Here is a 17,117-nt window from a genome sequence, read left to right on the forward strand (position 1 = left end):
GCCACACTTGGATCCAGGCACATTTCAGGCCCACGTCCAGTACCTTCTCATGCTGCGCACAAAGTGAGGTCCATTCTTCACTCTGTGTTTGAGTAGAGAGCCCTCAGCGTTCTCGGTAGTGAGGGCCAGGGCAAGTTGGGGAACATGCGTGTAATGTTTTTGGGCTTCTGTGATGATTTAGAAATTGATCTATTTTCCTTTAGCGATTTCTCAAATGTTGTTCCTTTTAATAGAAGGTTTAATAAGCTTCATCATCTATGTCTGTGAATAATTTTCATCATACATTTATTTGTACTAAGGAGTTGAAGAGTAAGAGTTGTGCTATTGTGTAACACAAATTGGGACCCCTTCCATCCTAGTCTGTGATCCCGAACTGGATCCCATGGCATTGGAGCAGGATTTCCTTGGAAATGTGAAAGAACTTAGCAGTACAATCGAATGGGTCATGAAATAGAGAAATAAAAGTAAAAGGCTGTTCTGCTTGTTATCTCTTCTCATCTGTTCTATGAAATAAATTATCTATTCATACCTTGAAGTACTTGGTTCATTCACAAAAATTAGAGAGATTTCATCTGAATAAGAACGACCCCCCGCTCAGTGGCTCATTTCTATCCCCTGAGGTTCGCTGAGCCTCTGTCCTCTGGATGGCCCTGTGTTAGTAATAGGGACACTAGGATCAGCAGGACACACCCACACATAGAATGATAGGGTGGGAACCCCAGTCCTATGAGGAAGGTGGTGAGGGGTCCCCTCATCCTAGAGAACAAGTGAAAGAAGGGGAGAGGCGGTGGGGCTCCAGGGGAGAGCACTCCAGTGTAAAACGCCCGAGCCAGGGCCCTTTGGGGGCTTTGGGAAACTGGTTCCCTGTGTGGGAGATGATTGTGATGAAGCTGGTGGTGGAAGCGGCCAGAGTGGGTAGATGGTGTGCCTTGGGCGCGAGAGGAAAACCTGGAAAGAGAACTTCACTTAACAGTTATTTGGGGGATAGTGGATAAACCAGAGAGCAATCCCCACCTGGGGCAGATGGGGAAGGGTGTCCCACACGCTTTTTCCAGTGCAGGTGAATACAGGGTACAAACTGGATGTTTCACACCCGTCACCTGCATGGATTTCTGCAGAAATACAGTCATGTTCCTTTGATGTGATGCCCAGAAGCCTCTAGACTGACACTTTTTTCCCTGGCCATGGAACACCAGCCACAATGCATTAAAGAGGATATTTTAATTACATTATCTTGGGTGTAATTTGTACAACTCTAAGCAAGGGCTAGATGTTGGTGAGGGTGCTTGAAGGAAAATGGTGTTTTAGGTGTAAGAACTTCTGGGAGAGAGGGAAAAGGTTGGTCTTTGATTCAAATTCTAGGAGCTTTGAGTTATATCCTGCTGGGAAAGACTCCGCCACACTTAAATAATAGGTCCTCAAGGAAGGAAATTGTCCTGAGTTTTATTTGTGAAGCAGTATTTTTGGCTAATTTAATATTCTGTATAAATTAGCATTGCATAATCTCTGAGATCTGAGAAAGAACCAAACAAAAACGAAATTTTCCAGAGTAGAGAGCAGTAGGGCGTGAGGGTAATATAATACTAGACATCACTGCCACTCACCAAAGTTGCAATGTACACCAGGCACTGTGCAGTCGCTTTACAAACACTCCATACTCTCCTGCAGTCCTACAGGACCGGGCTCATCAGACCCACTTCCTTCACAGATGAAGAACCTGATGCTCACAGGCCTGGTAATTTTCTCAAGATCATGTGACTAGTAAGTGACACGGCGGAGACGGACCCCTGGCCTGAATTCATCTAGAGTCTATGCTGTTCCCACCCATTCCAGTCTGTGGCCGATCTTCTACCTCACAGTTCATTTCTTTTCCCAGTACTATGCATGACTTCTCTCAGGCGACACAGTAGTACTCTGAGGCCCAGGTGGTAAAAGCAGGCCTAAGGAAGGAAGGTGACAGTGAGGATCAAACACATGTTGGGGATTGTGTGAGGTTTGTTGAGGGCTAACTCTGCCAGGTGCCGGCGTTTCTGCCCAGTGCCAGCACTTTCCCACATGCCAGCACCCTTCCACTGGGCTTCCCCTGTGTGCCTTCCTGTCCAACTCCTGAACTCGGCCTGCTGACATGCTCCTCACTGCTGCCTCCTCTGAAGGCAGCACAGAACCTGCTGCCCTCATCCCGACAGAGAGCCCCCCTATTTCCTGCACAAGTCCCCTGCTCTCCCATAGCTCACTGTGGATCCGGTGTGATAAGCCCAGCCTCTGAGTGGAATGTGTGTCGTTGGTCGAGCCTGTTTAGATACCTGGTCATCCCTCCCTGGGAGTCTTCAACACACTCTGTTTTCCCAGTGGGTTGTGAGTGGAGTCTGATTGTGCCTATCATCTGCTGGGCCTTGAGATATAACCCTGACTTACACACAGGACTTTTGAAGCCACCCTGGTGTTTGCAGTCGGACTTCAATGGGCTTGTTATTTAAAGCTTGGAGTTGAACACATACCTAGATGAAAGAGCTTATTTAGGTGGTCAGAAATTAATGCCTCATCATAAATGTTAGATGAGGAGCAAACATTGAGTAAAACCAAATTCCTCTGAAAAACAACCAAACCTGGGAAGCTGTTAAGAGATGCAAAATGGTTCCTTGGTGAACATGTGAGGTCAAACTTAAAAGAAAAAAAAAATTAGCCATCCTCCACCTGTGTCTTCTCTGGTATCTGCCCCACAGGAAACTCCTGACTTTCAGTGAGCCTGATGGCACACGTGCCCATGTTCAAGTTCAGTCACATGGACGGTAGCAGAGACTCAGGGTAAAATTTGACCCATGCAACCAAAGGAAGAAGAAAATTCTTAGCCTACTGACATTATAGGCCGTATTGCAAAGGGAAGAGCAGGAAGGTGCCATTGAGTGGAGAAGGCGAATCCTCCTGGCTGAGATTTCCCTGATCCTCTTACAATGAGATGTTCTGTATTTGAAGGCATGCGTCACATAGCAGGCACTTATCAGAGAATTTCCAGGCACATCTGACCAGAGGAACTCCTCCAAGCAATGAAAATGATAACGGTTGCTTTTTGTTGAGCTCTTACAATGTAACGGTGTGTGGCAGGGACGGACTTCAATGCCCGTCCGTATCTTGTCTTGCTCTCCTTCCTGGACATAGGGGACACTACGTTACCAGTCCACTTGGAGTTGAAGGGCCATGTGATGACCCATTGCTACTGAGACAAGAGCAGAGCATTGTTTATCACATGCAAGCATGTGAGAGCCAGTAAGCCAGTTCAATGCTCTCTGCCTCGGTTCACCAGCAAACATAGCAACTCTGTGTTGAGATGAGGGAACCACAAGATGGAAGCAGCCTGGGCCCCTGGGTCACCTACAGCAGAGGGCCCTGGACAAACCGCATCAGAATTTATTCTATTCCAAACCCACTCCTAGTTATCTGCCCCAAAATTCTGAAATCATTTATCCATAAAGACATGTGTGCTCCAATGTTCATTGCAGCTTTATTCACGGTGGCCAAGACACGGAAACAACCAAAATGTCCTTCAATGGATGAATGGATAAAGAAGTTGTGGTATAGGGTAGCCGGTGGCTCAGGCGGTTGGAGCTCCATGCTCCTAACTCCGAAGGCTGCTGGTTCGATTCCCGCATGGGCCAGTGGGCTCTCAACCACAAGGTTGCCGGTTCGACTCCCGCGGGGGATGGTGGGCTGCGCCCCCTGCAACTAGAAAACGGCAACTAGAAAACGGCAACTGGACCTGGAGCTGAGCTGCGCCCTCCACAACTAAGGTTGGAAGGACAACTTGACTTGGAAAAAGACCTGGAGGTGCACATTGTTCCCCAATAAAGTCCTGTTCCCCTTCCCCAATAAAATATTAAAAAAAAAAAAAAAAAAAATAAAGAAGTTGTGGTATATATACACAATGGAATACTATTCGGCGGTAAGAAAAGATGATATAGGAACATTTGTGACAACATGGATGGATCTTGAGAGTATAATGCTAAGCGAAATAAGTCAGACAGAAAGCAGAGAACCCTATGATTTCACTGATATGTGGTATGTACCCCCAAAACAAAAGAACAAGACAAACAAATGAGAAACAAAAACTCATAGACACAGACAATAGTTTAGTGGCTACCAGAGGGTAAGGGCTGTGGAGGGTAGGAGATGAGGGTAAGGGGGATCAGAAGAATTGACTCTATTTGTTACCATACAATGGGATTTATAGTTGATGTAACACAGAATTGTACACCTGAAATCTATGTAACTTTACTAATAATTGTCACCCCAATACATTAAAAAAAAGTAATAAATGGATGGATGTCTTGATGATAAATAAATAAATCAAAGATCAATCAAAAAAGAAGAATTTATTTTATTCTACTATTTCTATTATTAGTTTTATATAAATATTTAATATAGAGATTACAATATATTGCGTATAGTGTGTATTACATACAGTGCATACATTCTTGTTGCAAAAAAAATACCTCTGAAAATACAGATTAAGCACAATTTCTCGCTTTACAAAATTCCTCCCCAATTCAGCCCCCTCCTCAGAGGTCACCACAAGTATTGCTGTATATGATTGCTAAACTGATTCTAGGATTTTTCCATACACAGATGTGCTATGAAATACACATATGTGGCATTATCCATGATGTACGTATTGCTCAGTCATATGCCTTTGCCACTTAATGAGATGGATGCCAGATATTCCCATGACAGCACTTATAGACGTACCTCACTTCTGCAAGACAGACAAACAATCCTATTCAAAGAGAACTAAGGAATTGAACAGATGTTTCTCCAAAGAAGATATACACATGGCCAATAACCAAAGGAAAAGATGTTCAACATAGTGATGTTGAACATCACTATGGTGATGGATGAACATCACTAATCATTAGGGAAACGTAAAATAAAACCACAATGAGATGTTACCTCATCCCCTTAGGATGGCTACCATAAAAACATATAGAAAATCTCAAGTGTTGACAAAGATGTGGAGAAATTAAAACCTTTGTGCATGGTTGGTGGGAATGTAAAATGATATAGCCGCTGTTGAAAATAGTATGGTGGGTCCTGAAAAAAAAAAACTAAAAATAATTTGCGTATGATCCAGCAACCCTGCTTCTGAGTATATACCCCAAAGAATTGAAACCTTGATCTCAAAGTGATATCTGTACAGCCATGTTCATAGCAGTATAGTTTAGCTAAAATGTGAGAGCAAACCAAGCGTCTACCAACAGATGAATGGGTAAACAAAATGTGATCTAATGAAATATCATTCAGCCTTTAAAAGCAAGGAAATTCTGCCAGGTGCTGTAACACCGATGAGCCTTGAGGACATTGTGCTAAGGAAAAGAAACCAGACACAAAAAGACAAATGCTGTATGAGTCCCTTCATATGACGTACTCAAAGTAGTCAAATTCATAGAGCCACAAAGTAGAAAGGTAGGTGCCAGAGTTGGGCTGAAGGGTCAGTAAGGAGTGACGGTTCAATGGGTGTAGAGTTTCAGTTTTGTAAGTTGAAAAGAACTCCGGAGGTAGATGGTGGTGATGGTTGGACAACAATTAGAATGTACTCAATACCAATGAACTGTACATTTAGAAACAGTTATGACAGCAAATTTTATGTGATGTGTATTTTACCGCGATATTGAAAACAGATAATTTATGTTACCTTTTAATTTAAAAACACACTATAACAGAAATAAAGAGCGCCTTTGATGGGCTCATCAATAGACTGGACACATGTGGGGATAGAATGAACGGGCTGGAAGAAATGTAAACAAAACTTCCAAAAGTAAAACACAAGGGGAAAGAGAATGAAAAGATGGAAGAACATTTCTGAGAAATGCTGGACAAGTCCAAAAGGTGTAACATAGTCCTAAGAGGGAGATGAGAAAAAAAGGGAAGAGAAAAAATAAACAGGGGAGGTGTTTAAGGTGATAATGGCTGAGAATTTTTCCCAAATCAACAACAGAAATGAAACCGCAGATTCAGGGAGCTCAGAAAACACCAAGTGGGATGAGTAAAAGAAACACACAAACAAACAACAACAAAAAACCTGGGTTAGAACAAATGCTGGCGCGGATGTGGAGAAAAGGGAACGCTAGTGCACTGTTGGTGGGACTGCAGATTAGTGCAGCCACTATGGAAAACAGTATGGAGGTATCTCAGGAATCTGAAAATGGAACTACCCTATGATCCAGTAATTCCACTCCTAGGCATCTACCCGGAGAAATCCAAAACTCCAATTCAAAAATCTGTATGCACTCCTATGTTTATTGCAGCACTTTACACAATAGCCAAGATATGGAAACAACCAAAATGCCCATCGGTAGATGACTGGATTAAGAAGCTGTGGTACATTTATACAATGGAGTATTACGCAGCCATAAAGAAGAAAGAAATCTTATCATTTGCAGCAACATGGATGGATCTAGAGAACATTATGTTAAGTGAAATAAGTCAGAAAGAGAAAGACAAGTACCATATGATCTCACTTATATATGGAATCTAAAGAAAAGACTATGTGAATGAACTAATCAGAGTCAGTTTTGGGGACGCAGAGAAAAAACCGAGAGTGGTTAGATGGGTGTGTGGGAGGGGGTTGGGGATAAGGGGAAAGGTGAAGGGATTTGGAAGCAGCTGGTAACCACAAGATGGCCTCAGGGTTTTTCTTTTGAAAATTAATTTGGGGAAGGTATTCTATAATGTTGTAAAGATTTTGTTGGGTATCCGATGGACATGCGTCCTATTTGGGAGACCACCTCAGGGATACTGTGGATACCTGATCATGGCATTGTACATCAGAAGCTAAACATTAATGAATGCCAACTATAATTTTATATATATAATGTGATGGTTCAGTGTGAGGTCGGAGGGATAGTGGATGGGGGGAGGGGGGTTCACAGTATGAGGGATATAAATGATGAACGTCTAAGTATTACCTTGTTTTGTACACCTGAAACTAATAAATAAATTAATTAATAAAAAAAAAAAAAGAAAAAGAAAGAGACAAAAATAAAAGTCTTTTTCCCCTCCAAAAAAAAAAAAAAAAAAAAAAAACCTGGGTTAGGCATATTCAAACTGTGGGAATTCAGAAAGAAAGAAAACTTGAAAGAATCCTGTGAACAGAATGCCTCCTGTTACTTCTCTTGTGCTCCTGCCACTTGGCCAGGGAGTTGGACCCACAGGAGGGAAGTGCAGGATAGTGGGGGACACTGAAGTCCCCACTTCAAGATGGAGGACGAGAAGGGGGTCCCTGGGAGGCAGGGAGTGTGGTGAAGGCGGTCAGTTCCAAACAGTTTAGACTGTCCATGTCCAGGGGGGGACCTGTGCAGGTGTTCGTCCTGGAAAGCTCCAGAGCTGCATCCTCCCAGCTGCGTTCTCACCAGCTCAGTCAGGTGTGCTCCCAGGCTCCGCAGTCAGTTGTGATCCCAGCTCATATAAAGGCAACATGGCGCCTTTTCCTCAGAAGGGGTGCGAAGCTGCCAGGAGCACTTCTGGTAAACTCAGATCATATAGTCTTTCCCCTGCCCTCCCCAGGGGTCGGGTTGAGGTTTTTCTCCATCCTGACACAATCAGCAGGTCCCCTTCAGTAAGTAAACTTTACATTGTTTCCATCACATCCTCTTCTCCCACAGTCCCTTTGGTCTAGACGGGTTATATGCAAGAGGGACAAAGCATTTTCACACACATTGTCGAAAAGTGACCCAGAAAGACAGGTCATGTTCAGGAAGTGGTCAGGACAAAATTCTGAATTTTCTGCATGTTTCAAAATGAGTTTCCATAACTCTTTCCTCCTGACCATTTCTCCAGTGAGGGGCAGGAAAAGGCAGTGCCTTTCTAGAATGGCTCCATGAATACAGGTGCGAGAACAAGGACAGACATGAGGAAACAGGCAATCAGTCAGTCCTTGCTGTCAACTGCCACCAACCTGGCTAGTCCTGCACAAAACTCATCTGGAGACTTGTTCTGTCTCTAATACAAAGAGTTCACACCAGACAGAGAGTGTTTCAGGCTGACTTTACTGCCACAACTCCACTGTGGGAGAGGGGGGGGGGCAGCGATGTCCCGAGAGGTGATTTGGCAGGTACGGTAGGAACTAGAAGAAATCCCTAGAGATCAGGTCTCTGGGCCCACAAGGATGGGAGTGGGATTGGCTGTTAATGACGATGGCACGTGGTCCCTGTGGAAAAGCCCTTTTCCCCCAATGGCCCGGTGCCATTCTTAGCCTCCAAGGATTCACTTTCTAGAGTCCCCTTAGCTTTGGACAAGTACAAAATGAGACATCAAGAGATAGGTGAGTTTCTCCTCTGCTCCCTGTCCCTCCACTTGTGGACTGGGGGTGGCCTTTGGGCAAGAACAGGGCAGGCATGAGAGTGTCAGTAAAATGCTTTGTTTCAACAGAGCTGAATGTAGGCCAGGTCCCCGAATCAGTCATTAAAAAGGAAAGTCCAAAGGAGACCCAAATTGGAAGTAGGAGGCCAGAAATCTGGGAGAGCAAGAGCCAATCCACCCAAGTGAGGAAAGGAAATGGGGCCTAGAAGAGGCTCTTAGCGAGGCTGAACCTCAGGGCATCGGGTCAGGGGGGGGGTGATTGAGAAGGGTAAATACAGGTGTCCCAAAATGAGCCCGCCTTGGGTAAAGAGAAGAGATCTTATGAGGAAGACACGGAACCAAAGCCAATCCTGTTGTGATCTGGAGAGGGATGAGATTTGGGGGCAAGCACAGCTCAAGAGGGGACGCCCCCCTGCAGCGGAAGGTGGGGCTGTCCACTGGCAAGCTGTTGCCATGGGTAATACCATGTCTGAGGTGTTTGGGGGTAATACTGAGTTTGACGAACCAGAGCAGTGCTTCTACCATGTTGGAGCATAGCCCTGCTCTGGGGAAAACTTGACCAGGCGCAAGAAAACAGGAAGCTTTGTTTGGGCCCATCTGAGCAATACTGACCACCTAGCAGGAGGAGGCAGAAGAGACCAAAGCAGGAAGAGGGGGGTCCGAGATGGGGGCTACCAACTGAGACTGGGCCAACCACCACCTTCAGGGAAGTACAGTTCCCTGGGGTCCCCTCTGACACAGGCAGTCTTGGTGGTAGCCAAGCTAGGGCTAACCAGGGCCTGGCCCTTGAGCAGTTGGCGAGACCGGCAACAGGCCTCCCCCATCTGTAGGAGTGGGAGTGGAGGAAAGGATCATGGCTTCTTAAGCCATCCACTGCCTAGCAACATGAAACCATGTGCCTGGCAGCAGATAGTAATACCTGACCTGAACCCTGCTTTGCAGTACTTTTGGAAAGGAGAGAAGCTGGGGTCCTGCCCCCATCTCCTCCCCCACACTTGGCCAGGGCCCCCTCTCCAGACCAGCTTTTATGACATCATGTGACTAGGAAAGTAGACTCTGACTTAAGCAGCTGGTTGCCCCACGACCGAGTCAATAGAATTTTGGGAACATATATATTGGGCATCGTTGCTGTGACCAAAGGCATTTGTGACCGAGTATCCCAGGTGGCAAAAGCTCCTGATCCAGACTCCATGGCTAGTCCAAGTACCTATGAGACAGAAGAAGCCATGCTGGCCCCATCAGGGGAAGGAGAGCCAGCAATAGGTGTCCCATCTGTCTCACCCCTGGATCCAAATGTGGATCCCAGGGAGATTCTGGGGACCAGTGGCGAAAATGCTGTGAGCCAAGGTCCGGGCCCCCAAGACAGTCCACAACCGCAGGACCCAAGCCAAGGTGCTGCCAATGTGGACGGAAACAGGGCCATTCTTGGGCTCTCCTTCCCCAGAAAGCTCTGGATGATAGTGGAAGATGTCACCTTCACATCTGTGTGCTGGAATGACGATGGAGACGCCATGATTATCGAGAAAGATCTCTTCCAGAGGGAGGTTCTTAGCCGGAAGGGCGCAGAAAGAATCTTTGAAACAGACAACTTGAAGAGCTTCATCCGCCTGCTGAACCTCTATGGATTCAGCAAAATACGCCCAAATGACCCTTCAGTTTGCTCTGCAGGGAACAAGACAATGATGGTAAAGTAGAAATCCTCCCCTTCCCCATGTTCTCTGTTACCCGAACAACTTCTTAGTACGGGTAACAGAGAACAATGCTATCCAAGAAGAATGCTATCCTGAAAGGGTTTCATTTCCAAGGATAACTCTTTTTCACATGAGACAATATTTACCAAAAGTTGACAAAGTATAGGTTTTCATATGAAACTATAACCCCCTTAGAGATAACCTGATGAGATGACTAAAGACCCTAAGGGGCCATTTAATGTCAAATAGATGTATTTTCTCCCAGAATGACTAACATGATTAATTTTGTTTCAGATCTACCGCCACTGCAATTTTCAGAGAGGCAAGCCTCTGCTCCTCGAGAACATCAAGAGAAAATGTAATCTGATGATTATTACTTGCCCAGGGACGAGCGTAGCAATTCCAAAGAGAAAGAGGGAGGTAACCCCTACACGACGCTCCCAAAGAATCCAACTCAAGAAATGCGCCAACGAAGCTGACAAAAAGACCCAGAAAGAAGGCCCAAGAGCCCGGGGACCCAGTGGCACCCGGTCATTCATATTGCCTGATATCTGGTTTATGGGCAATATAGCTGCACGTGCCATGGAAGACCCTTCCTCAAGTGAGCCAGGTGGCCCAAGTGGGGAGGGCACATCTAGGAACATCATGTTTGCACCCAGGGCTACTGCCATAAGGGATGGTGTCGGGGAACTGCCCTCCCACCCCCCAGATCATAGTTCAGTGATATCTTTGTATAACACCTGTTATTCCTTCCTGCTGGCTGCCCTTTCAGTCAAGGCCCCACGCGAGGCCCCGGAGGAGGACGACGAGGAGGAGGGCACCTCAGATTACAAGTGCGCACTCTGCGAGCATATCAAGGACAGTCCAATTCCACAAGCCACTGGCGACTGATCAAATCACCACTGTGTAACTGTAGAGGATTTTCAGATTTAATAAAGAAAAGCAAAACTGCCCGTCAGTAAATAAACATTGCAATGAGAATTGTGAGTCTGTTCTTTGTTCCCATGCTACACACACCTCATCAGATGAGACCATGAGGCTGGAGACCCGGGCCCAACACGCTTTGGTCCCCATTGTCCTCTTTCCTTTGAAGCAGCAGCATTTTCACACACTCAGCTGAGGATCAGGTTGGGATGCCCTTAGGCAAGCCCTGGAGCACCTGGTCCGCTGAGCCTCACTTGCTGGTCAGGACCCAGAACAGGCTGGCTCCTGACCTTGGGGGAATCCCCCTATATTATTCATGCATCTAGAAAAAGGAGTGTCTTTTCTCATGGGATCCCTAGGATGCCAGGGAGTTACTGATCAGCAGCTGAGCGACTCTAGACCAAGTTCCAGGGGCCTTCCAGAGAGGCCCCTAAACCTAGGGCCAACACATCTGCCCAGGGGTGTATGACCACCACAGTCTGGCTCAGAAGACAGGAGGTTTGAATCATCGCCTTGGGGGAGAGCCCACCATCCTCACAGCTAATAACCACGAATCGCTTTGCCAAGAATTGACCCCTAAGAAATAAAAGATTGTCCACAAAACAAACAACACTGGTCATCACTTTTCCATCAGAGCTGTATTTCAGATCCTTTCCTTGGTCATGACATAATTGGGTGCCATGTCTACCACATGGCTTCATGAGACAGGGACAGTTTTACAACAGAGCAAGAGTCACTTGCTGGGACAGACAGGTGCTCCGTCTCCAAGTCTGATGGCCTCTTCGCGGTGAACGGGCCATCCCTGGCTGGTCACCCTCTGGCAGTCTCTCAGCGCCCACTCCCAGCCCTCCCACAGGCTCCCTGGATGCTCTTGAAACATCCTGGGAGTACGACCAGAACAAAGAGAGGGGAAAACGTGTAAGGGAGCCCCGAGTACTAACCAGTTTCTTTAACACATATTTCTTTGTACAACACAGGAATCAGCAGGACCGAAATCAGTGGCAACGCCAAGACATTTAGCGGCAGCTTTCCGTGTTTCCTAAAGTTCAAAGTGCTTGACATTGTCAATGAGCCCAGAAGGGCACCCCAAAGGAAGGTCCCCTGCATCTGAGTGGAGAAATCTGTTTACACAAACAGCCCGTGGTGGCTAATGCTCTCCGTAGCACGGCCAATTCAGATCGAACCCGACCTCTATGTCCATCCGCAGCACGATGGAGAGTTGATGGTCACGCTTCAGCAGGTACCTCAGTCCCCACCCTCTGAAGCGCCGCTTCCGTCAGGCCTCCTGCCCCAAGGGGATAAGGTGCTCTGGGATGTCTACCTGGAAGATATCCTTTCCGCCTTTCCTGGGTATGGGCTCCAGCAACCACCTGGGGTTTGAAAGTGCAGTCAGGTACTTCTGCCTCAGGTTGGTCAGTACAGCTTGATTTTCCAGTTCCACGATATCATCTGCAGCTAAGTTTTCTGGGCACTGCAAAGTTTCCCCAACGTCAACGAGCCCTGTGCAGGAAGACAGAAGCATACAGGTGTGTTTCCTTCTGGAAACTAAGGCCCACCTGTGAGAGAACACGGTTATTCAAAGTGCCAACCACCAGAGACTAAGCTGGTATCACCCAATGGACATGGAGTGAACTGGGGCCCTCTGAGCACTTCCAACATGCCAAACTCTGTTCTGGGAATTCTGGGTGAGGCTGAGGCAGAGCAAGGAAGAGAAGAGGGCCTCGTTCTCAACAACCCCACCTAGTGCTGGGCAGTTCCCAGCCAGACTGCGGATGGCCGCAGGTACAGGTGAGATGGGCCTTGGCTGCTGCGGGGAACCCACAGGCCATCAGGCGAAAGGAGCTGATGTGGGACGTCAACCAGTGAGGGGAGGGATGCGGTGGGCAGTGGGAGTGGGGCCGCGGAGTGCGGTCAGGCCGGCAGCCTGAGTCTGGAGGCCAGCGGGCCCTCTGTGAGTGCTGTGCGGCCTCTGGTCGTCCGTCACGTTTACACACACACGCGCACACGTGCAGACATGGACCTCTCGCTGCCTCTCAGGTCATCAATGGGAATGAGGCCGAGTGGACAAGGGTGAATGGACAATTCACCAAAGTCGGGGAAACTCGGATCACCACCCCCAGCCCGGGGCGCCTTGCTGCCCTTTGAAGTCGTACTGCTTAAAGACACCACGGCCCAACCCTAAAAGGTTCAAAAGCAAACAAGCCGCCAACTCCTGAGCAAGGCCTTGGGGGACCCTTGCAGGTGTCTGAGCAGCTCAGGGCGTCGTCACTTGCCAGCTATCACTCCACGGCCATACTTCTCCCCTTCCTGAAGCAAGGCCTGGATCTGAGCGGGGGTCATGCCCAGCCTCTCCAGCAGCAGCTCCCTCCAGGAGGTGTCTTCCCAGTCCCTGTGAGCAATGTGGATGGCCAGGGTACAGTGCTGGTGGCTCCTCAGCAGGGGCCGCCAACGCGTCTCCAAGGTCTTGACCCCATTTAAGACAAAACCTGCGTAAGGCTGCCGGAAGGAGAGGCAGCAGAACTTCATCTTCCCAGAGACCCGTGGGGCTCAGGCGGCCTGCGGAAACACAGAAGCACCAATGCCAATAAGCATCACGCATCAGTCTTCCCACCTCATGGCCCTGAAACCCCACTGACTGGGAAGGCGGGGAAATAGAGTGCTGGCTCCTTCTTCTATCACCACGTAGTTGGCTGACAGGCCCAAAGGAAGGGGCTAGTCATTGGGATGCCTCATCCATCAGATGGAGTCTTTGGGGAGCTCAAGGACGAGGATAGGGACAGCTAGAGAGACATTCAGCGCAGCATGTGTTCAGTTCTGCAGAGTAGGTCACTGAGCCCCCGTAGCCCCCGTGGAGCACAGAGGAGGGACGGAGGGAGGGAGGGCCCCTTGGCTTCATACCCCGTGGGCAGGTTATAGCCCCTCCCAGCACAGACAGGGACCATCCTGGGCTTTGCTTCTTCTCCCTCCCCCAGCACCCCAATACTCAGCTCTGTGGCCCTGCCACCTCAAGGCACTGCAGGTCCGTAAGCTCCCTGGTACCTCCCCCAGGGCTCTTCAGCACAAACCCTTGGGATCTAATTCCTTGTTTCCTCCCAGCTCCTTTGGGTGCCAGCCTCCTCCATCCCCTTCCCATAGCACTGCTGTCCACTGTCAGCAGATACCCCCAGCCCTGACCCGAGCTCAGAGAAACTAATAAGGGGAGTAGGACAACTGGCACTGGTACGCATGCACTGTCTCCATGCTAGAACCTGGGATGGGCATGATCCAGGGATGGGAGAATTCAATCATCAATTAACTGCATAGGGACAGCTCCACTGTCACCCCACTCTTCACTTGAGAAGGCAGCACCGAGGGATGAAGTGATGGCCCATGATCATAGGGGCCCTGACTACATCATCCCTGTCCTTGTCTTCTTTCCTTGTACTTGGGGTGGCCCTCCTCCTTGCCGGAGGACAGAGCTGTGCAGTGCGACGAGCAGGGCCTCGGGGCCGAATGTCAGTCCAGTCACAGCAGCTGGCAGAGCCACAGAGTTCACGTGGCTGTGAGTACCTGGCCCCTAACAGGACAGTCACAACTGGTGGCTGCCCATCACATCATCGTCACCATCATGAGGCGTGGACTCTGTACTCCAGCCATGAATGAGTCCTCCCACTCTGGTTCGTTTCCATCCTCCCATCTTCAAGGATGTAAATCTCACGTCAGCTATGTCCTTGTGTTTATGGAAACCCACCCACTCAGGAAGACAAGGCCCAGAAAGAACGTAGCCTGCTGTTCACTCCCTTCCCAACCCACCGTCCTGCCCGTCCCTGCACCCAGCTCCTCCACCTTCCTTCCCTTTCTCAGGCTGAGCCACCCTCCCCTGTGCTCTGGACACCACCCCTTTGCTCTCTCAGGGACCTGGCTCCCGTGACCTTATCCATAATGAAAAGGTCTTTCCATAGGTAATCAAGCTACAGCGAGCTCATTGGGGTGGACCTCGTCCTATGACTGCTGTCCTAACAATAAAGGGGAAGCTGGAGAGACACACATGCGTGGAGAAGGCTGAGCTGTGGAAATGAAGGCTGAGAGCCAGAAGCCAATGGATGCCAAACCTTGGCAGCAAACCCCCAGAAGCTTCGGGATAGGGATGGAGCTGATTCTCTCTCAGCCCTCAGAAGACACCGACTCTGCCAATACCTCAATCTCGTCCTGCCAACCTCCGAAACGGTCAGACGTCACCTGTTTATTGTTTCAGCCACCAGGGCTGTGTCCCTTTGACAGGACCACCCCAGCAATCGACTACAGAGGTGTAAGCTCTTTCCCAGTATCTCCACAGACTGCAGCATGGTCTCGCCATTAACAGCACCTCCAGCACGTGCCTTCATGTGTGTCCATCTTCATGTATCCTAGTTTTTGCTGACTGTATGGTGTCCCATCGCTAGTTGTCTCCTACTGTTCTGACTTTCCCGTGTGGATGAAGAGTCACGGACTGCTTTGCACTTTCTGCCACTATAAAGGACATTGCCGCAAACACTTGCTGACTGCAGATATGTTAGGAGGAGGCCTGGGTCACGTGCATGCACACCTGCGATGCCAATACACGCCAGCAAACAGCCTTCCCTGGGGCTTACCCACATATGCTTCACCAACCACGGGCGACGGTGCCATTTCCTCACATGCTTGGCAGCCCCGAGCAGCAGCACTGAGCTTAACCTTTGCCCACCTGATGGGGGAGCAAAGGGTCACCCTAGGTTTGGGTCTGGATTCTTTATGAGGGAGGCCGGATGCCCCCCTGGAGCCTGGCCATTTCTATTTCTTCCATTGGGGTGTATGACTGGACTGCAGCGTTGCCTGGCTCCCACCATCCACGTCCTTGGCCCTTTTATCATCAGCATCACACGAGCACAACAAGGACACTGAAGTGTGTGGATGGAATTCCTCGAGAGAGCTGTGGGAACTGTATATAAAGCCAGGAAATGCCCTCCTGCCTCACCACACAGAGTACCTGCTTTGCGGCCTGAGGAACAACTGCTCTTCCACTTGTGTCAGCTTCTTCACCTGCACAGACAAGAGGAACGATGACGACAGGTCATTAGGGACAAGACAGCAGTGTCGCCTAACGCACCAGTCAGTCCTCTACTCAGCAGGGACTGAAGACCACCAGGACCCAGGCCCTTCCCACTGATGGGAAAGACATCTCACTCATGGTTTGTTCTACTAATCATGCCAGTGGCTCTCTGCTCCCCTGCCTCCTTAGGGACCACGTGTTGTCCCGCCCCCAAGCCCAGAAAATGACTTCCCTTAAGTGGGTCGTGTTCTTCTAGCCCAGTAGACCCCGTGTCCAAGAGGAGATAAACGTTACGTCCCCTCACATAGTCACATGGGCTGGATTCGGGGACTCTACAATCTACAATTCACTTCCTCTCAATGTGATCCTGAGCAGGTCCCACTGGGAGGTGTGCCATGGGCAACCAGCTGAGCCCAGCACAGCACAGCCTAAGGGTCCCCTGAGGAGGGCAGGAGAGAGGGCAGACCTGTGCATGCGGACCAACACACTCGCGTTTGTATGGGCAGTGGCAGGTCACAGGCACACACACAAGGATGGTGGCAAGTGACGGGAGGAAGGGACAGGAAAGTGCGACCTCGGTCGTCCTGCAAGCGCTCCCAGCCCCACAGTCCGGGAAACCCCAGCTCACAATCACTGTTCCCCGGAAGGGCCTAGCAGGCCGGCAGCTGCACCGCACATCCTGCTTCCCTTCTGGTGACGCTAGTCTCCCGACCCCACCCGCCATGCAAGTCACCAGCACGCTGGGCCAACCCGGCTTTGGCCAGCAGGCTGCACAGTCCTCCGTCACAGGCGCCGGGAATACTGCCTCCTACGCTCAGGTGAAGTGACAATCCGGGGCGCGGAGAGACTAGGAGCATGCAGCCCGCTTCTTGCCTGCGCTTCCGTCGCCCCAGGACTCAGGAACTCTGACAGGTGACAGGCGCCGGCTGTGTATAAACCCGCCCCTTTTGGGCGTGGCTTAGAATAGCACGTAAATGTATTTAAATACGCAGCACGCCTGTACGCCACGCAGCCCGCCCTGACGCAACGTAGCTCGCCCTTACGCAAGGCAGTTCGCCTGCACGCACGAATCTCCCCCAACGGTACGCAATTAAGCATGCTGGTAC

General features: G+C 49.3%; 1 protein-coding gene across 4 annotated transcripts; it reads right to left on the minus strand.

Moving 5' to 3' along the window:
• Nucleotides 1–8,015: 8,015 nt before the first annotated feature.
• On the minus strand, nt 8,016–16,966 carry EOLA1 (endothelium and lymphocyte associated ASCH domain 1). Of its 4 annotated transcripts, none has more exons than XM_081043889.1 (5): nt 16,885–16,966; nt 15,949–16,001; nt 13,238–13,520; nt 12,286–12,464; nt 8,016–10,011 (listed from the first exon to the last, which is right to left on the minus strand). In XM_081043889.1, the coding sequence occupies exons 3-5, from the start codon at nt 13,488–13,490 to the stop codon at nt 9,976–9,978; spliced, it is 468 nt and encodes a 155-aa protein (XP_080900015.1). In that variant the 5' UTR covers nt 13,491–13,520; nt 15,949–16,001; nt 16,885–16,966; the 3' UTR covers nt 8,016–9,975. The 4 variants fall into 4 exon arrangements, with proteins under 4 accessions (XP_080900015.1, XP_080900016.1, XP_080900014.1 ...); XM_081043890.1 differs by having other exon boundaries at nt 16,762–16,909; XM_081043888.1 differs by having other exon boundaries at nt 16,745–16,909.
• Nucleotides 16,967–17,117: the final 151 nt, after the last annotated feature.

Source organism: Rhinolophus hipposideros (assembly GCF_964194185.1).
Source record: "Rhinolophus hipposideros genome assembly, chromosome: X".
Classification (NCBI taxonomy): domain Eukaryota; kingdom Metazoa; phylum Chordata; class Mammalia; order Chiroptera; family Rhinolophidae; genus Rhinolophus; species Rhinolophus hipposideros.

Excerpts from the sequence above, each read along its gene's own strand:
- EOLA1 (XM_081043887.1), bottom strand. The coding sequence starts at position 13,490 with ATGAAGTTCTGCTGCCTCTCCTTCCGGCAGCCTTACGCAGGTTTTGTC. Across the intron at positions 12,465-13,237 it reads TGGCCGTGGAGTGATAGCTG|GGCTCGTTGACGTTGGGGAA; the intron begins GCAAGTGACGAC and ends CTTCCTGCACAG.